This window comes from Octodon degus, unplaced genomic scaffold (genome assembly GCF_000260255.1).
Source record: "Octodon degus isolate 3935 unplaced genomic scaffold, OctDeg1.0 scaffold00009, whole genome shotgun sequence".
Taxonomy (NCBI): Eukaryota; Metazoa; Chordata; class Mammalia; order Rodentia; family Octodontidae; genus Octodon; species Octodon degus.
In genome coordinates, this window is record NW_004524585.1 from 5,590,661 (window position 1) to 5,613,127 (window position 22,467).

Sequence of the window (22,467 nt, forward strand, 5' to 3'; positions counted from 1 at the left end):
ATAATATGTGTTTTGCGATACATTACTACCAAAATAAATAAATAAAAATTTAAAAAAGAGCTTCCCTGACTGGTCAGAAATTCACTCTTGTCTAAAAGGAGAGAAAGATTCCTGGAAAGGCCCCACCCTAATTCATTCCAGATGTTTTATTACCAATGATAATCCAAGTGAGGGCCAAAACTCTTCATTTTCTTTTTATGAAAAAGATTGGATACTGGAAGAATTACCTTTCGAGCTCTAGGATAATGATCCACTCTATCTAAGCATGTTTTGATTATGCAATAAAAACTACTACATTCAGTAACTTCATTATGGAAATATATTCCTTTAATTCATGTAAAATAATAAAATTTTGTTATGTACATAATAAAAACATGGAAAATAAAACCCATAGATAATTCAAAATTTCTCTTCCTAATAGATCTTTTTTTTTTTTTTTTTTGCAGAACCAGGTATTGAACTCATAATCTTGCGCTTGCCAGGAAGCGCTTATTCTACCGAGCCATCTCCCCAGCCCCCCTAATAGATCTATATGTCCTTTTCTACTTGTGAAAGAAAATTTACAAACTGATGTTTATACCTTTTTATATTAGTACAATGAAGTCAGAAAATTTCAGATGACCCAAAAACTGGAATAAGATTGATTGAATAAAGAAACCAAATATTCAAAGAGGATATAATACTGTACTTGTAAGATGGTAATAGAAGATTAATTAGCCTATATTTAGCTATTAGTTTACTTGTATGACATGAAATCACCTCCCACTGATTTTCTGGGTAACTTCCTCTTACTAGGAAAAAAATAGCAGACTTTTATTTAGGTGAAATTTATTAATTGGAAAGCACAGCTTATTCTTCCATTTCTTTAAGGTTTTTTGAGCCTTTTCTATTCTTAGTAAAATACACACTTTTATTTTTCTATGTTGGTGTGCATTGTGTATAGGTGTTTCAGTGCCCTTCATAATTTTTTGAAAGGAAGGGTGGAAAAGCAATATGGGCATAATTTCAATGAATTTCAAGCTACAAGAAACATGTATAAAAACTGAACTAATTATTTGCCTTCATTATCATGGTTTTGGAATGAATTGTAACTGTTTATGATGACCTCAACATAATTTTTTCTATTTACATTATATATTAATCTTGAAGAGAGTTTACTAGAATTATTTAATCCCTCCCAAATTTGCCAGAGAATATAAGATGTTCTACAACTATATTTTATGTTAATCTTAGCTAAGTGACAACTGCTATTACTTCTGTCATATATTTCAAGACTAAATGCCACTTCTGAGGAAAATATAGCATTGAGAAAAATATTTCTCCCTGGAAAAGTTTATTATAACCAAAGTTGTATCATTATTATTTTACTTTCGAATTGAGAATGTTGAAAAAATAATCTACAATAAAGAAATATGTATAAACAATAATAATGTAAAAGAATGTTATTATCTATATCCAACAAAGGTCTTCTATCTAGAACACATAAAGAATTAAAAGACAATCAGGCCCCTGTAAATTCAAAGACCCAATCCAAAAGTGGGTATCAGAAATGAAATACTTTTCTCAGAAGAAGAAATACAAATGACAAGTAAATATATGACAAAATGTTCACCATTACTGGTCATTTGAGAAATACAAATTAAAACAACAGTTTGATTCCATTTCACCACAGAAAAAAATGGCTAACATCAAGAAGTCAGCCGATAACAAATGCTGGAGAGGCTGTGGAGGGAAAGGAACGCTTCTCCACTGTTGGTGGGAGTGCAGACTCGCACAACCACTAGGGAAATCAGTGTGGAGATTCCTTAACAAGCTAGGATTGGAGATGCCATTCAAGCCAGCTATTCCCCTTCTGGATATTTTTCCAGAACTGAAAACTTCATACCACAGTGATATAGTCACACCCATGTTGATAGCAGCACAATCTGTCAGAACTAAATCCTGGAAGTAACCCAGGTGCTCATCAACTGAGGAATGGACAAAGCAGATGTGGTATTTTTACACAATGGAGTATTATTCAGCCATCAAACAGGATAAATTTGAGTCTTTTGTTGATAAACAGATACAACAAGAGAACATACTATGAAGTGAAATAAATCCAACCCGCATTTGCAAATATCACTCTGTCTCTTAGTATGAGAACCTAAAAGAGAAAAATGGGATCTGACGGGTACAACATATACTCAGAAAAAGGAAAGAACTTACTCAAAAACAAAAGAGCTACTGAGTTGAGGAAAAGGACAGGAGAGGGAGCGGGGTAAAGAGATTTATCTATGTATGTAAGCAGAATGAATTAGGCAACTGTAACGTGCATTTCTGCTCATCTATGGAAAGGAGCAGATAACACTTTATCTATTTTGACTTTATTTGTTTTGTTATTCACTGATTGTGCTTTTCTTAATTTCTTATATATTTCTTTCTTTTTTTCTTTCTTCCAATTTTGCACGTACGTATCTGGTAATATGAATAACTATTTCAAAGACAACACTTTGTATTTCAACAAATACTGTGAAATTCATCTTACTTTGTTAGGTGAAATTCTGTATCACTTGTCATTTTTTGTTCTAATTCAAATTTGTACTCTTTTTTAAAAATAAAACAAAAAACATCGGTGATATGAAGATGTAGCTCCTACTATAAAATGAAATAGCAATTGCTGTTGCACAGTGCTAGGAACTGTGAATAGGAGCAGGAGGAGTGCACCTCCATTTCAGGTAGAGCTGAAAAAAGTATCTTGAAATAGCTAAGTGAGAGAAAATCACGGTATGGACCAGGATTAGTTCAAAGAAAAAGCTACATGTATGCTGTAGCTAAAGGAATGATTTAAGTTTTTGTTGGGAAGAATGGGTAAGAAAGAGATTTCAAGTCGGTGAAAATTCATAAATGTTTTTAAACAGGTTAATTTTTTATTGGCTATTAGAGAAATCTGACAGGAATTAGTGACTACGCAGTTGGAGGTACAATAGTAAGTTCATAGTGAACATGGAAGGAAGGATTTAATTTTAGAAATAATAAAAGTAGATGAGATCCCCAAAGTAAAAATAGATAATAGAGAAAAGAAAACTTCTTTGCATTGTCGAGAATCAGATATTATGTGGACAATAGCCAATTTATTTATCACTTTCTGTTGTTTGCTCTCTTAGTTTTTCAACATTTCAGAAATTCTAAGGAATTACAATAAAAATTTTGACTAAAAAATTTAAAAAATATCCTTCAAAAGTAAAAAATATATGTATATTTTAGAGTGACACCCATATTTGAAACAAACTTTAAAGACATGCTTTCAAAATATGATCACTACATGTTATATATACTGTATAAAGTCAGTTTTATAGATTATATACTATGTTATATAGAATATAGATTATTTGTGAGTAGCAGTTATTAAGTCACAATGGTTTTGCCTGTAAATCCAGTTTTGAAGTTGTTGGACTACTTTTAAGATAACTCACCTTATGTTGGGAGTTGTTTGAACCTAGCTTTCCAACGTCATTATTTTCTTTACAAATTGTGAATGAATGTTTAATTCTTTCTCAGATACTTTTTTGCAACCACTAAAATCATGATGAGATATTGTGCTTTATTATGATAGTCTATTTCTACTATAATTTCAACAAGGTAATGGATGATACATGCTTTTTAAACTGCATTACTTGGTTTGTTTTGCTAATATACTTTATATAATTTATCAACTATGTTAACCAATTACATTCATTTCTAAATGCTATTTCTAGTAATAATGCTAATGAGTTTTGATCAAGGCTATTATAAAGTCATACAATGAATTGGAGAGATATCCTTTTTTCTGTTATTTGGGAAATATGAGTATTCTCATAATAATCTGCTTTTTTAATGTCTGTAAAAGGTTTTCTGTACAATATTTCAAGTAATCCTTAGTAACTTTTCTTGGAAATAAGTATAAGAAAAATTAGTTATGAGGATGAGAAATAGGTACTCAAGATATTAATGAAAACAGTTAATTTCAAAGGTATGTTTCATACCTTTCATAAAAAGATATGTATGAGGTAGTGTCTGTTATCATCTTTTTAAGTAAATTACAAAACTCAAACTTAGAGAATGAGGGATGTTGGGAGTCATGTGGCTAATGATATACAACAACAAATATTTTACAAAAAAAAAAAAAAACCCCATTCAAGAATTTGTAAAAAAGAAAAAAGAAAGAAAGAAAGGAAAGAAAGAAGGAAGGAAGGAAGGAAAGAAGGAAGGAAGGAAGGAAGGAAGGAAAGAAAGAAAGAAAGAAAGAAAGAAAGAAAGAAAGAAAGAAAGAAAGAAAGAAAGAAAGAAAGAAAGAAAAGTTTAAGAATTTGCTACTTTAGGAGCTGGAGAGATAGCTCCATTGTCTAAGTGCCTGCCTAGCAAGCCCAAGGATATGGGTTCGATCCTTGGTATCGAGGCCGTGTCGGCCCCGGAGCATGCTGTACTGGCCATGGAAACTGGGCATGGCGGCACACACCTCTAATCCTAGGACTGGGGAGGCTGACATCGGAGGATCACTATGAGTCTGAGCCGCATAGCAAGACCCTGTACCAAATAAATAAAAAGACTCAAAAAACTTGTTGCTTTAATCATTATGCCTAGACAAATTTATTATGAACACAGCAAAGAGCTGGAAATAAACTTGTTTCTGTGACCAAGGTTGAATTTTCTTTTCTGTTTGGAAAATGTGCGATCATAAAACTAATCAAATTGTTGGTGAATTATATTTTTGCTACTTGAGTCTCCATATATCTTAAGGTCGTACTGTAACTATTATTTTACTGTACATTTTGTTCCTGCCTCCCTCTAAGGTCCTTAATATCATTTTTCTCTCTTGGTGACAGGAATAAGAGGGAGTGTGTGTGTGCACGTGTGGATGCACATGTGTTTCTAAAGTCACATCTACATGGACTTTTCCTTCTGTCATCTGTTTCATGTGTGTCCTAAATAATTGTCTGTAATAGGATAATGATTTGAGCAAAATTCACTCAAATAGTCATTTGACAATTCAATAATTAAATGATTGTCTATGGTTACTTACTCAGAGGAAATAAACCATTTGAATGATATGTTTATATAAAGTAACAGTAACTAAATTGATATACTGGTTTTGGTTTCTATATTTAATTTTGAAGTTTCTGCATTTTATGTGTCTTTTAATAACACGGCCATTTACAAGTGCATAAATTTTACTCATGGTAAGAATTCCACTAAATGAATGGAAATAAAAATGTCTTATTCTATTTTTTGATTATTTATATTCAAAAAAATACAAGGACAATAATTTAATAATATTATCAAAGGAATATGATATAGAATGAAAGAAATTACATTGTCATAACCACTATTACCTGCCTGCCATCCTGAGCAGCACAAGCCGAGCAGGATGGTGTCACAATTTCAAACTTCATGTGATACTCTAGTACAAAACAACAGTGAGAAAACAGCCTCATTTAAAAAAGAAGGGCCAGGGAGATGGCTCAGTAAAATAAGCACTTGCCTGGCAAGCACAAGGGGCTGAGTCCAATCCCTAGTTCCACATGAAAAAAAAAAAAAAGAAAAAAGACAAGGAGATCAATGGAATAGAACAGAGGATACAGAAATAACTCCAGGAGCATCCAAGTGTCAATCTTTGACAAAGGACACAAAAATATATACTGGAGGAAAGACAACTTCCTTAACACATGATGCTTGGAAAATTGGTTTTCCACATGCAACCTAGATGCTAATCTAGATGTACAAAACTAAAATCAAAACAGATAAAAGATCTAAATGTTAGAAGAGAAACATATAATATGATGGAAGATAAAAATAAAGCTCTTGAAGACACATGAAAGGCAAGGACTTTTACAGAAAACCCAAGTCTCACAAGAAATAATACCAATAATCGATAAATAAGAATATATCAAATTGAGAGTTTACTGTACAGCAAAGAAAACCACCAATAGAATGTAGAGATAGTCTACAGAATTGAAGTAAAAGTTTGGCAGCAATCCTCAGACAGAGGTCTAATATCTAGAATATACAAAGAATTCAAAAAAATTCACAAAGTTTATCAATAAAAAATGGGTAACTAAAATGAACAGATACTTCACAGCTGAACACAACTGGTCAATAAACAATGAAAAAGTTTAGCATTAAAATGCAAATGACATCAAACCTAACTCCAGAAAAAAAGAGCTTTGACATAGAAATCAAATAGATACAGGTGAGGCTCTGGGGTGGAGAAGGTGAACTGGTCTGCTTTGTTCATGGAATTGTAAACCAGTACAACAACTATCAAAATAGGTATAGAGATCTCTTAAAAAACTAAAACTGGAAATTTCATTTGACTCACTTTTCTCTTCCCAGACATCTTCTAGAAAGAGTTAAAGATAGCCCATTACAGTAATTAATATGCACATAGCCATGTTTCCAGCAGCTAAATTGTGAAATCTGCCTGTATTTCCATCAACAGATGAAGAGATGAAGAAAAGGTAGTACTTGTATACAATAGAGTACTACTCTGCCACAAAGAGTGATAAACTTGTGTCATTTATAGGAACACAGTGAACATTAAAACCATAATAATAGGTAAAATAAATCAGACATACCAGCTTAAATGTGACATGATCTCTTTTATGTGGGTAGCTCAAAACATAAATAAAAAAGTAAAAGATGAGAGATACATCTTTTGCCAAAAGGAAGGAGACTAAGACAAGGAGAAAGGATAAGGGAGGAAAAAAAAACAGATTTTTGAAAAAAGAATTAAGATGTTCTGTGTCCATGCACCAACTTCTCACTGAGAAAGTAATGATCCTGTGCTGCAAGATACACCAATAAAAAAAGGAAATTAGAAAAGAAAATGACATTATTATTTTCTGTTGCCACATAGCTAATTTATAAATCCAATAAGGAGTGACTTATGAAAAGCAAATGAAAATTTTTTTTTTATTTCTCAGAATTTGGAGGTCTCAAGATTCTTTGAGCTGGCTGAAAAATTAGGATTGGACAAATGGTGTGCCAAGATGGGTGAGGCTCACCTTCCATGTACATTTTGATCCTTAGGGAAGCTACACAGGGCCGTGGCACCTGCAGTTCAAGGTCAGTGCTCCACATAAGAGGAAATCAGAAGCTGACTGGCCTTTTGGCACTGAGCTTCCAGGGCTCTCTGCTGCATCATGTTGGGCAAACCAATTTCTTTTCTTTTTTTTTTTTTTTTTTGCGCCGAATGCCTTCAAGGCATGACTGGCTGTCTTGTGTTGTGGGGATCGAACCACAGCAACCTGAGCCTGACTGCTTTGTTGAAGCAGCCACTTAAAGAACTGAGCTAAGGGGCAGGCCCCCAAGGGCAAACCAATTTCAAGGAAAGTCCATACTCAAGGAGGTGGAAGTGACTTTACATAGCAAAGGTTGCAGTCATACCGTAAAGGGACACCCACTAAGGATGCATGCTTCCTTAAAGGAACATTATTTTACTAATCTTGACACAAACCAATGGACAGCTTAATGCAGTGCCTTTTGAAAGATAAAGTTTATATCCTGCTGAGACGTAAAATGCAGTCTTTGGGTTGATAGCTTCATCCATCAGTCAGTCATTTTTTAAAAGATTTTTGTGAAATGAGGGTGTTTTTATCTTTTCATAATATAAAATTAGCTCTTCTGGAATGTTGAAATCTCAGCTCTAAAAGAATGTAAGAAAGTACTAAAAGATATTAAAAGTGACATTAAAATGAGAAACATTGACATAATTTAAATAATATAATTTGAAATAAATCACTCGTTTTCAAAGGTGGATAAATATCATGATTAAATATTTGAAGGAACAGCAAAATAGTCTGTTACTTCTTTGTTAATAAAAGCAAGTGTGATGTGTCTGTGGGGAACAGATCGGTGGTTTGGTACAAGAAAGGGAGGAAGAACTGAAGGCTGTTTAGAATTTTATTATCCTATGCTCAAAATCGCAAATTGCACTCCCAAAGTGCTTTATGACATAGATCTGGTTCCCATTTATTGAACACTCCTCATGCTTTGGATACCATCATTTAATCTTTATTGCTAACTTCACCAGTGAAAGAGTGAGATCATCATATCAACTTGGATTTGTTGCCCTCCAACCAAAGGGGAAAAGGGAGCTCCTAATACTAATTACTTTTCCAAAAGAAGAAGTGACACAGAAATTGTATTTTTTTAACGGTTTTTCAGTTCTTGTATTATTACTGTTGCCCTAAAAAGTCTGTCAGAACAATTCATTACCAAGTACAGTAAGTTATTTTTCAAAAATATTCCCTATGGTAATTAAAAATAAAAATAAGGCAGTTTATTTTAAAAGGCCTTAAGCTTTAAACTATCAAAATGAAATATTGTGTAAAACACATCGTGGTCATTGTGTTTATGGAAAAAACACCACATGCATAAATTAATACCTGGCTAACAATTACTGTGTATCAGCAACCAAAGCATTTTTTTTAAAAATTAAGTGCTTCATTTTGTTCACTTTCCTATCAATTCAAAGCAAAATTTCATGTACTCAATTCTTTTAAAAGCTTGACTTTCTCTAAGCATGTATCCTTTTCTTAGATTCCTTTAAAATTCCATACATCAACACTTTTTTTTCATTTATGTATTTGGTACAGAGTCTCACTATGAAGCGTGAACTAGTGATCCTCCTGTTTTCAGCCTCCCCAGTACTGGGATTACAGGAGTGTGCCACCACGCCCACTCGTTAACTGGTTTAGTGCACCCTCGGGATGGGGCTGGCGCAGCATACTGGACTGGGAATTGAACCTGGTCCCTGAGCTTGCCAAAGCAGATGCTTAGCCCATTGAGCTATCTCACCAGCCCCTCCATACACCAACTTAAATCTATTTGATTATACTTAAATACATATTAATAAATTATTCTATTTCCTGGCGAGAAATTTGAGCCCAAAGTATATTTCATGTGTAAACTTAAGGATACATGAAGAGCATCCGAAGACTTTTTCTGTTAGGTACAAATATGTCACTGTTAATTTATTTACTTACACTTACAAAGGAACCCAATACAGTCAGATACTAAAATTAACACTTACATACAAAACTGCAGACTCAGTCGGTGGAGAACTTACTTTCCAGTACATGATCAAAGGGAAAGCAATTTTAATATCTCAAAGACATATTTGTTAAACCACACTGTGAGAGTGAAGTAGTAACTGAAAGGATCTCCTTCAGGTTAAAAACTTACCAGCAAATTTGATATGAAATTTATTTTCAGGCTTTAGTATCTGGACATACAAAGGGCAATTTGGAGCAAAATCTTTTACAGCCCATGCTCTCAAAATAGTTTGGTGATCCTGAAATGAAAAAACAACAACAACAACAACAAAACAAACAAGATAAAATGTATATATCCTTAGTATACAAAGTAAAAATAATCAAGCAATCAGTTTGTTAAATGATCACAGCCTGAATTAAAATTAACACACAGAATAAGCATTTCAATGACACATTTTGAGAACATAAATTATTTTATAAAGGAGGGGAGGTAATGATACCTAATATAATCAGTGCTCACTGCTGTACTTACAAAATTAGCAGAGATTTAGAAAAGCTTTTGTTCATGAACTTTATGCCTATCCCTATGTCTTCAAGATTTCTCCTTTGTCTTCCAAGTGATTTAGTTTACTATCAAAAAGTTTTTGAACATCAAAATAAATCACCAACAGAGTAAAAAGACAACCCAGGTGGGGAAAAAAATTATCCAACTATCCTTCAGACAAAGGAATACTATCTAGAACATATAAAGCAATGAAAAACAATCAGGCACCCCAAATTCAAGGATGCAATCCAAAAATAGGCATCAGAAATGAAAACACACTTCTCAGATGAAGAACTGCTGGTAGCAAATAAGTATAGAAAAAATGTTCAACATTATTGCTCATTCAAGAAATGCAAACTAAAACAACACTTGAGATTCCATCTCACCCCAGAAAGACTGGCTATCATCAAAAAAATCAACAAATAACAAATGGTGGCAGGACTGTGAAAAAAAAATATACCCTTCTTCATTGTTGGAGTGAATGTAGACTGGTACAACCACCACAGAACTCAGTGTGGAGATTCCTCAAAAAACTAGGAGTAGTTTCCAACTATTCCCTTCTGGATATTTTACCAGAAGAATAAAAAGCATCACATCACAGTGATATATGGGCATCCATGTTTATAACAGCACAATTTATAATAGCTAAATTTTGGAAACAACTTAAATGCCCATAAACCAAGGAATGGATGAAAATGAAGTGGTATTTTCATGCAATGGAGTACTACTCATTAAAAAGATAAACTCAGTGCGTTTATAAGCAAATAGATGCAACTAGAGACCATACTCATAAGTGACATAATTCATTCTCACATTTTGAAACATTCTATTGTCTCCCTAGTGCAAGAAGCTGAAAGATTAAATAAGATCAAAACATATACTGGATATTGTGAAAAGGCCAGAAACTAATCAAAAGGAAAGAACAACCATGGTGAGGCAAAGTAGAAAAGAAAGGGAAAAAAACTATGTATCTATATCTATATCTATATCATCTATCTATATGTATGCACACATATGTATGATAGCTGAGGGCTAAGATAATTATACTAATTTCTATTAGTTCATCCAGAAGAATGGTTTGTGTTCATATTTTTTAAATTTTTCATGCCCACATCTTGTAATCTGAGCAACTACTTTGAAGATAACAATATGCAATACATTAACCATTATTAATGCATGTTTCTATCTGGTAATCTGAACAACTGATTTGAAGATAGCATCATATAATACAGAAACAATTGTTGAAATCCCATCACTGAAGTGAAATCTTGTGTCTTTTTTTTTTTTTTTTTTCAGTACCAGGGATTGAACTCAGGACCATGTGCTTTCCAGGAAAGCACTTATTCCACTGAGCTATCCACCCATCCTTCTTCTGCCATTTCGAATGCTATTTTTTTTCTATTACTATTTTGTATTCTTTAAAAATAAAAAATAAATGCTAGTAATTTAGATAATTTAATGGCATAGCCATATCAGTATAAAATTTAATGCTAAGGTAAAAACAAAGATAAGCTAATATATCTGTTAAAATATTTTAATCATTTTATCTTTTGGGGAGTTGTATTAAAGATACTGGGAAATTTTAGAGTTATTGTGCTGCTTTGCTTCTCAGTATCTAACTGAACACAGACAAGTTAGAGCTCATCATTTATAAAAGTAGAGATCTCACACACACAGGAGTGCATGGCTAAAATATATACAGCATGTGTAAAACTCCACAGGGATTAGCAGTTTGTTAATATTAAGTACGCATACTTCTTATGTGAGTCATCTCAATAACAGAAATAAAGTCATTCAAAATAAAAAGTAAAGAACAAGGGTGAATGTCTTAGCAAAAAGATTTTAAAGTGCAGTTTCCACGCTATCATTAGCAACAAATATATGTCACAGGAGAGGGAATTCAGGATGCTAACAGATCTACCAATGACACAGAAGAGCAGGCTTTTCCTAAATTGTCCTTGAAAACAACGTTAAGCTCTGCATAAAAATCTATGGAACAACCACACAAGGGCATTAATAAATGAGCACCAGCAGGCCAGTTTTGCAGGGAAATTATGCCATAATTCTGTTCTGCTGCACTGACCTGAGGGCAGCTTTGGTTAACACAGCAAGAGAGGGAAGGAAAAGCTCCATAGCAAATATGCCAGAAATACAGATTGAGCCTGGGGCAGTCACAAACACAGTAAAGTCAGGAAAAGGGAGAGGAAAGAAGAGAAATGATAAAATATGTTCAAAAATGTAAGCATCTTTGAGTAATCCATGACCCATGCATACACGAGGGAAAATAAATGTGATCTAAAATGACATATGAACTACTGCCAAATTCAAGACTTGTTAAGTTTTGCACTTGGAGTGGGAAATTATTAAAACAAGAACATAAGTTCTTTCTGGAACAATACAAAAGGGTTGAAAGTTCCACAATACCCAAAATCAGCGTAAACTTATGAAGTGCCAAGAAGAGGTGCCTTGCTTTCACAGAAAGCCAAAAAATGATAACCAACAGATCCTAGTCTCTGGGTGATCTGAGTGTTACACTGATAGAATAAGACTAAAAGCTAGGAGTAGAGTTATGGTAAGAGGTGTTGGAAAATGAAAGTAGAAAATTCCGGCAACTTAAAAAAATATTTAGGGTCAGGGAGATAGCTCAGTAGCTTAAGTGGCTGCCGAGCAAATAAATGCAAGGTCCCAAGTTTGATCCCCGGTTACTACAAAAAAAAATTTAAAAAATTAAAAACTATTACATACAAGTTGTGCTGCCCTAAACATGGGTGCACATATTTGGCTATGGTGTGATGTTTTCCATTCCTTTGGAAGGAAGAAGAGCTGAGTTGAATGGGACCTCCAATCCCAGCTTTTTGGATATCTCCACACTGATATTCAGTGGTTGTACCAATCTACACTCCCACCAACAGTGGAGAAGAGTTCCCTATTCCCGACAGTCCCTCCAGCATTTGCTCCTGGTTGTCATAGTTAATCTTGGAAACAACTCAAATGCCTGTTAACTAAGGAATAAACAAAGATGATGTAGTACTTTTCCACAATGCAGTATTATTCAGATATAAAAAAATGATAAATTTGAAGACTTTATCAGTCAATGGATGCAACTACAGACCATACTCTTAGTTGAAATAAGTCATACCTGCATGTGCAAACATCACAGTGTTTTGTTAGTGTAAGGACATGAATGGTAAATAAAATCTAAAGGTACAATAGACACTATGAAAAGGGAAAGAATCTGTTCCAAGGGAAGGGAATATTGAGATGAGGAGAAGAGGTGGAAGGGATCTATCTGCATATGTACACAGGACAGCTTGGGTAATTGTACTGGTGATTTCTGGTGGTCTATGGAAAGAAGCAGTTAATGTTTAATTTTTTCCTCTTGTTAATTTCTTATAACTTTCCCATTCTTTTTACTTATGTATTTGGTACATGACCTCACTATGCAGGTTGGACTCATAATGATCCTCCTGTTTACAGCTTCCCCAGTGTCAGGATTACAGGCATAGCCACCACACCCAGTCTCAGTGACTGGCTCAACGCCCCAGGTGGTGGGGCCGGTGCTGCATGTGGTGCGGGGCATGAAACCCTGGTCCCTGCGCTTGCCTAAGCAGGCACTTAGCCCCTGAGATATCTCACCAGCCCATTTTTTTCAAATTTTTAATGCATATATTTAGTAATCTAAATAACTAATTTGAAGACAACACTATGCAATACAGCAAATACTATAAAATTTGTATTATGTTGTTTGGGGAAACTCTATCATTTCTAACGTCTTTTTATAATGTTTATTTTTTGTAAAGAATATAAAATAGTAAAAAAAAAAAGCTACTAGAAATTATACAAAATTTCACTAAACAAAGTAATAGGAATTCAACAATGGTTGCTGTATTGTACGACATTATCTTCAAATTAGTTGCCTAGGTTACCAGATATAAACATGCAAAATTAGTTAAAAACAAAACAAAACAACAACAAAAAGTTATAAAGGCTGGCAAGATAACTCAGCTGTGGAAAGTGCCTGCTTAGGCAAGCTTAGGCAAGCAGAGGGACCACAGATCAATTCTGGCACCACATGCTTCACCAGGCCTGTCCCCAGGGTGGGCTTAGCCAGCCACAAAAAAAAAAAAAAAGAGAGAGAAAAGAAAAAAAGTTATAAGAAATGTTTTAAAAAAGAACAAAAATTTTTAAAAGTTAAGCATTTATTGCTCCTTTCAAAAGACCAACAGAGGTCAGCAGTATAATTGTCCACATTGTCCTGCTTATGTATGTACATAAATATACCTTTTTCCCTTCCTTTGTCCTTCTCATCCTTGTTTTTACTTTCCATTTAGCTATAACAACTCCGGTGTTTTTGTTATCATTATTTTGTATTCTCTTTAAAAAGCTAAAACATATAAAATTAAATAGAAGTACATATGCTTCTGAAAACTATTTACTCTATGGGCTTTGAAGAACATTGGAATTGACAGAAAGCAAAGTTAGTGACATTGAATGGAATCACAGACCAATAAAATTTATCCAATAGATAAAAAAGAAAAAAAAGAAATTTTAATAAAAGAGCAAAGCACAAACTCCAGACACCTGCGAAACAATGTAGAAAGGCCTTACATATATGACTAAATTCCCAAAAACAAAACACAAGAAAAGTAAAAAATGATTTGAAGAAACAATAGCCGGAAATTTCCCAATTTTATTAAAGAAGTGCTCAGCAAAACCCAAACTATTTGACAGCAAACACACAAAACGGGTCATATGGCCAGAATTATCACCACAAACCAGTAAAGCATGGGGAAAGAGGAAGTAAGGGTCAAGGGGGGTCAAAGGTTTGAAAATGATCATGATGTATTACAGGCAGGTGCTGATTCCCCAAAACAAACACCACTGTTCTGTATTGTAAGCATAGCCTAGCAAAAATAATTAAAAAAAAACTAACTTGCCTAATGAGAGAAAGAAACGAAGCAGGGAGGGAGGGAGGGTGGGAGGGAGAGAGAGAGAGAGAGAGAGAGAGAGAGAGAGAGAGAGAGAGAGAGAGAACACGAACCAGAACCAGGGAGGGAGGGAGGGGGGAGGGAGGGAAGGAAAATAAGGTGAAAATACTCTTAAGTTCACAATGGAAAAACACAACAAAAGCCTTTGATGAAAGAATTATACAACTAGTAAAAAACTATGCAAAGAAGAAGGAACTTTTAAAAATAAATAAAGTTAGCAAAGCATATTGCCCTTAGTATCATACTATAAGAGAAGCATTAAAAAAAAAACAAAAAAAGTAAAGAAATACTCTTTAGGCTTAAGAGAAATGATACCAGATAGAACATTAGAAATTGAAAATACATTTTGAAAAAAAGGAAGTAATACTACAGAGCTAGCATTATTTTTTAAAGCATGATACTATCAGAAAAACAGAACAGAGGATAAATGGAACTGATTGGACCATGCAGAACCAACTCCAAATGCACTCAGGCACCTCATCTCTGACAAAGGGGCCACACACATTCACTGGAAGGAGGATAGGCTTTTTTAGTAAGTGATGCTGGAAAATCTGGCTTTCCACATGTGGAAGACTAAAACAAACTCATATTTCTCACCATGCACTAAACTAAAATCAAAATAGAACAAAGATCTAAATATTAAAACAGAAACATTAAATCTGCTGGAAGATAGAATAGGCAGAATTCACCAAATACAGGTATAAACAAAGACTTTATGAGCAAAACCCTGATTGCACAGGAACTACCACAAAGAATCGGAAAGTGGGATGTTATCCTGTTAAACAACTTTTGCACAAGAAAAGAAATTACCAACCCTGAAAAGAAAACCCATAGAGTTAGAAAAACTTCATGGTGCTGTTCCTCAGAAAAAGGACTAATTACCTAGGGCATATAAAGGACTACAAAAATCATATTCAGACCCTCTGAATGCAAAGACCCAATCCAAAAATGGGCTTCTAAAATGAACAGACATTTCTCAAAAGAAGTACAAAAGGCAAATGAACATATGAAAAATTGTTCAGGGGCCTGGGGAGATGGCTCAGTAGAATAAGCATTTGCCTGGCAAGTACAAAGGCCTGAGTTCAATTCCCGGTTCCACAAGAAAGAAAGAGAGAAAGAGAGAAAGAGAGAAAGAGAGAAAGAGAGAGAGAGAGAGAGAGAGAGAGAGAGAGAGAGAAAATATTCAACATCATCTGTAATTTGAGAAATGCAAATCAAAACAATCACTTCAGAAAGAATGGTTATTATCAAGAAAACTAATAACAAATGCAATGGGACTGTGGGGAAAAGGAGCCATTCTCCAGTGTTAAAGGGAGAGTAGACTGGTGCAGCCACTGTGGAAAGCAGTGTGGAGATGCCCCAAACAACTACCATTAATAATCCCATTGGATCCAGCATTTCCTTTCTGGGCATTTTCCCAAAAGAATTAAAAATGACCTACCACAGAGACATATACACGCCCCTGTTTATCCTGCCCAGTTTGTAATAGCCACATCTTGGAAGCAATGCAAATGCCTACCAACCACTACACAAATAAAAATGAAAATTTATATAGTGGAATATCATTCAGCCATAATAAAAACTAAATTCAGCCAAGATGAGATTGAGACATTTATAGACTCAGGACATAGGAGAACCTGTGCTGCAACATCTGTAACTCAGTGGTGTCCCAAATTTTCTGTTCAAGGAGATTATGGGGCCACAGAGGAAAATGATCAACAATGTAGAGTATGCCTAAAGAGAGTCACATGGAGAGAAAACATTCTCTCAGGCTTACACAGAGAGGAAATTGGTCAAGCAATGGCCATGACTCATCCAGATGGTTGACACTGACAAAAGATGCACAAGGTGCTGCACATGGTTTCAGGGTAAATCCTGAGGGGATTTGACTGACCTTGTCAGATACAAAAGTTACATTTTTAGTTATATAGGTCCTGCTTTAACTTCTTCTGAACCATCCAGTAGAAAAGTATAACCATAAGGTATAAAAAGTAAAACCACATTAATATGCTGATCAGTAAAGGCTCAAGTCAACAACTTCTGACAATTGCTGGTCCTGCTGATAACCCACTACTATTATGGACTATTGGACTATATAGTGTTATTTTTATGAATTCAATTACCTACAATATTTGAACTGGCATCAAGTATGAAAAGATCTTTTAAACACTTTTCCAAATACCGCTTGTCTAACAGCAATGAACACTCATCTCTGACAAAACAAAACAATAAAGGGGGATATAAATAAAGGACCATTTTATAGTAAAAATGTATATATACATTTATATATATATATATATATATATATTAGAATAAATATACAGTTACTTCTCTTAGATCAATGAGAAGAAAGATTTGTACTATTAGTTTTTTTAACTAATAGTGTTTAGACAAGAGAGCATGTCTTCATCTTATACTCTGAATGACTACTACAAAGACAACAATATGCAATGTATTAGTTATTGTAACTGTCTTACTAACATGTTTTGAAACTATCTCATTGCTATTTCTTTCTCTTTAAAATAAATAAAAAATAAAATAAAAATTGAGACATTTGTAGCTAAATGGACTTCTACATTATATCATAAGTGAAATAAATTGGGTACATGTGTATCTCCCTATCTCTGGTGTGAAACACTGAAAATGTAAGGAATATAAATGTACATTAGATATCATGAAATAGAAATTTTTCAAAAGGAAAAGGGAAACAAGGAGCGGGGAGAGGAAAGGGATGAAGTGTAAACATATCTGAAAAGAAGGAAAACAAAGCTTCATAAACAGGGAGGGAAGGGGTTTGAAGAGAGGGAAATGAGAATGGGGAAAAAAGGAATCGAGATGCATCACAAGCACACACAAATTTCACATAATGAATGTGATCATAAAGTATACCTAATTTGTACCAATAAACTTAATTTTTTTAATAAGAGCATCTGGACCACAGAAAATATTGTGTAAATATTCTGAACAGATGAATTAATGAAGTAAAGCTTTTATTCTAAAGGCCTAAAAGTCTTAGTTGTTATTAATATTTTATGTCCCTTAAGATAGAAGAAACAACAATAATCCAGTGAGTAAATCATTAAATGATAAAATAAAACAGTAACACACTATAACATAAATGTTATATGAATAACTGTTGTGGTTTTTATTTGGACATCCTCCCAAAGCCTCTGAGGGTCTAAGCAGGGGTTTTTGGAAGGTTACTGGATTATGGGGATTGAAGTTAACTTGCTGTTGGAGGCAGGGAATCGCTCTGGGTTTGGCCTACAAAGGGTTTGCCTCCCTTCTTATCCTGACTTGGGGCCAGTGACTCTGGACTGAAACCCGTGTGAATAGTCGGCCAAAACGAACCTGTCCTCCCTTCCTTCCAGGGTTCTGGGAAGGTGTGCCGGTTAATGAAGCGACTAGGATAGGAAATGCTCAGAAATTGGAGGGCATTCTACCCATACAATCCAACCCAGAAACAGGACTTTGTTTTTCTGGAGGATGATATAGACTGAACTTTTCTTCTTGATAGATTTATACTTAAAAATATTTTACATTTCTAACCCCAAAATAGTAAAAGTATTGATTATGGTAACTTGCAATGAGCAAGCTATAATACTAAGGGAAGGCAATGTGCAGCATTAGGGCTTCATCAAAGATCTACCACTACTGTTCCATTAACTCCATCTATGAACCATTACTACTGTTAGCATCATGAAAAAAGCATATTTCACCTGAATACATGCTGACTAAAAACAATCTAATCTGCTAGAAGGATCTCCTCAGAACACAGCTCTTAAAGGACGTACCTAAGAGTTAGTTGTTTGTGTTCTAAGGACTCACATATATCACTTTAATAGGACTGAAATATTAAAATCAAGAGGACTCATCAAAAAACTGAGACATCTTAGATGAAATTCTCTACATGAATTATGATCAAGCCTCTATGAGAATGCATTGCTGTATTTAGATTCTCAAAAGGAGTACACGAACCAAAAATGTGCAGCTTTGATATTATCAAAGGTCACTTTCAATCCAATTTTCACTTTATGAAATACATCTGCACATGACATATAATTATCTTACATAGCTTGAGCATATCTCATTACCTGTTTTTGGATTCACAGTTATGAAGTAAAACAATAAAATTTAAATTAACATATGCAAATAAATCTTTACCAAATATATTAGAAATTGAATAAAATAATCAAAACATTGTTAAAAGAGAGAGAACGAAGCTCTTGCAGAAAACAACAAATCTCTTTGGAGAAAACTACACAAAGTATTTTTCCATTTTTAATCGCTTTTTATACTTATATATTTTGATATTAAATTATACCAGTTCCTTACATAATTTTGAAGTAAACTCCTTATTAGATAAATGATGTTCAAATTATCTTCACCAATTCTGCTGGTTATTTTTTAATCTAGACTTTCTCCTCCCTCCCTCCAGCCCTCCCTCCTTTTTTTCTCTCTTCTTTCCTTCCTTCCTCATGAAGTGCATTTTCTTTTTCATTTAGTCCAATCTTACATCTCTTTTCTTATTATGTTCTTGCCTGGGCTTTTGGTATCATATCCAAGAAATCAAGGCTAAGAGGAGTATCAAAAGTCTTGTTTGGTTTCCTTCTATGAATTGACAGTTCTTTCTTATGGTGAATGATAAATATACTCTAAGGTTTTCAATTTATTTTCTTATTTAATTTTTTATATAGATATCTAAATTTCCCAATAAACTTGAAGACAACTATTTTTTCTTCACTGATGATTCTTGGGAAACTTCATCAAAAATTAAGTGACTTTATGTGCATGGCTTTATATTTAAGCTCTTCTGTTACACTGGACTTCATCTATATATGTTATTATGCCAGCAACATACAATTTAAATAACTATATTTTGAAATATATATTTTACATTGGGTAATCTGTTTCCCCAAGCTGTCTTCTTTTTCAAGATCATCCGGCTATCTTGGGATATTTTTCTAGTTTCATATAATTTAAGATTCGTATTTACTACTTTTATTTTTTAAAAAGACAAAGCAAGTGTGGTTTTAATGAAGAGCACATTCACTGTGAATGTGCAGGTCACTTTGGATGGTAGGAACTCTTGGTAGTATTGTCTTGTAATCCACAAGACTTATTTTCATTTATTTTTCTCCTTTTTCTGTCAACATTTTCTAGCTTTCAATGTACACCATTTTTCACTCCTTAGTTAAGTGTGTTCCTGAGTATTTTATTCTTTTTGAGGCAACTCAAAATAGGGAAGATTTCTTAAATTTCTTTTCAGAGGGTTTATGGTTAGAGTATAAAGTTGCAAACTGAGCCAGGCATGTTCCTGCACACTTGTAATCCCAGCATTCTGGAGGTATACCTGAGGCAGAAGGTTTGTCACCAAGTGTAAGATCAGCTTGGATTACATAGGGATTTTAAGGCAACTCTGAGGTATACACTAAGATCGTGTTTCAACAAACCAGAAGAAGGAGAAGGAGGAGGAAGAGGAGGAAGGTGAGGGAGAGCAGGATGGTGAGTGGGGATCAGGAGCAGGAAGGGGAGGAGGGGAGAGGGGAGGAGAAGAAGGAGGAGAAAAAGGAAGAGGAAGCAGAAGAAGTGATTTCGTTCTCTGAATTTGTATCCCATGGTTCTGCTGAATTTAATCAGAGTTGGTTTTTGTGTAATATCAGAGGATCATGGCACTTCTAATCAAAAGTAATTTTAATTTTTCTTTCCAATTAAGATGATTTAAAAAAAATTTCTTGCCTAATGATTCTAGCTAAAATTTCAGTACTAGGTAGAATAAAAGTGGATAGGGTACACCTTTGTCTTATTCCTGATTTTAGTAAAAAGATTTCAATTTTTCAGCATTGAACATTTTCTTAGATGTGCACAACTCACTGCTAGGTGGAGTCACATGGCTTCGAGTGCATTGCATGTCTTTCTAGTGAAAGGAAATTGAATTTTGGGCGTGTTCTGCTGAATTTATTGAGGTCATGTTTTTATTCTTCAATCAGTTGTGATACGTGGTGTTCACGTATTGAACACCACCTATCACAATTGTAAATATTAATTATGTGGGATCATCCTTGCCTCACAGGGATAAACTGCACTAGATCATAATGGATGACTTTTTTTTTTAATGTACTCTTGACATGACTTTTTTCCTTTTTTTTGTGTGCGTCCAGCTCAGTCTGGGGCGGGGATGGCACAGCATGTGGTACCAAGGATCAAATCATGGTCCCTGCACAGTTGCCTAAACTTACCTAAGCAGGTGCTTTAGACCACTAAGCTATCTAGCTGGCCTTTCTTTCTTTCTTTCTTTTTTTTTTTTTTTTTTTTTTTTTTTTGTGTGTGTGTGTGTCTGTGTTCAGTACTGGAGACTGAACTCAGTACCTTGTGCTTGCTAGGCAGGCACTTATGCTGCTGAGCTATATCCCAGGCCCCCTCTTGACATGATTTACCAAGACTTTGTTTGACAATTCTTGCATTTATGTTTACTAGAAATCTCTCTCTGCTATGTCTTTGTCTGACTTTAGCATAAGATAATACTATCAGATAACAATGGTCTCAAAATGAGTTTGTTAGTTTTCTTCCCCTTAAATGTTTTATAATAGCCTAGTGTGGTTGGATATGCCTATAATCCCAGTACTTGGGAATCTGAGGCAAGAGGATTGTTGCAAATTTGAGGCCAGCCTGGATTACACAGTAAATTTGAAGACAGCCTGAACAATATGGCATTACCCTGTCTAAAAAAAAAAAAAAGGAAGATGTATATAAAAGTGTCACTAATTCTCTCAATGTTTGGTCAAACTCATTCATAACTTCATTCCCTCAAAGCCTCAGGCAATCATGGGGTGGGAACATCTAGAGTTTGTGATTATCTCATGATCCACTGGGATTATAGGTAATCCAAAACTGGGATTATGGGTCCTATTATGGCTGGGATAATGGGTATGTGTACTTCCCCCAGCCTGGGGTAATCTGTATGTAGGAATTTATTTCTTCTGACCTATAGATTTTGTGGCACGGAGCTATCCTAAGTTGTAATGTTTCCTCTTTTGTTGCTAATTTCATTAGCTGTTGCTGTTGTTAGCAGATCTAGCAGAAAATTTCTCAGTTTTGTTTACACTTTCAAAAACCAACACTTGTTTTTTTTTTCTGATATTTCCTATTGTGTTCCTGGCATGTATTCTATGTATTTGTACTATAATCATTATAATTTCCTTCCTCCAGGAACTTTTGGGCCAAGCTGATTCCTTCTCAAGTTCGCTCTGTGCTCAGCAATGCTCTCTAGAATTCCCTGGCTGCTGAGTTATTTTAGCAGGGCGCAGATGAGGCCCTCTCTCCAGCCCATCTTTTAACATTTTGCTCATCGATATTTTATCTTTAGAATTTCCTTTTTGGTAACACTTATTCCAATTCTGTCTTCAGTGTATTCATGTTTTAGTTAGCATTCTGTGAATATACTTGCAAAAATTCAAGAAAAGACTTTTTCATTACAGCAGTTCTGTCACTGGCCTTTTGGTGATGACTGATAATTGTTCCGAGTTATCAAATATGCTTTCTGGTCCTGTGCATATATAGTAATTTTCTTCAAGGCTGCTTACTTTGAATATCATATTGTACAGTCTTTTCTTTGTTTATTATCATTTAAAGAGTATAGTTTGCTTTGGCTTACAGATTTCCTCTAGCCCATCAATTGTCTTACTTCTAAACTCAGCTAAGATATTTTTAGAGTATTTTTTGGCTCTAAGATTGGTTTGCGCCTGCAGTTATCCACTGGCTTTTCTGGAGTCCGGAATGATTTCCTGGGACGTTCAAGAAGATCTCTCCACTTTCCTTGGTTATAAGTCTACTTTCCCTCAATGTGCAGATTAGGTTTTATCTTGCATCCCATGGCAGTGTTTCTCTCCTAATTACTATTGCTGCTTAGCCTCATGTACTCTGT

At 34.5% G+C, this 22,467-nt stretch overlaps 1 protein-coding gene across 3 annotated transcripts in view; it reads right to left on the bottom strand.

Annotated features, from left to right (window-relative positions):
• Positions 1-22,467, bottom strand: part of Kcnt2 (potassium sodium-activated channel subfamily T member 2) — a 417,549-nt gene that overhangs the window by 167,821 nt on the left and 227,261 nt on the right. For all 3 annotated transcript variants that reach the window (XM_023707734.1, XM_023707733.1, XM_004625302.2), the window contains one exon: positions 9,202-9,310. In XM_023707734.1, coding sequence (XP_023563502.1) covers positions 9,202-9,310 — 109 coding nt within the window. The remainder of the gene's footprint in view (positions 1-9,201; positions 9,311-22,467) is intronic.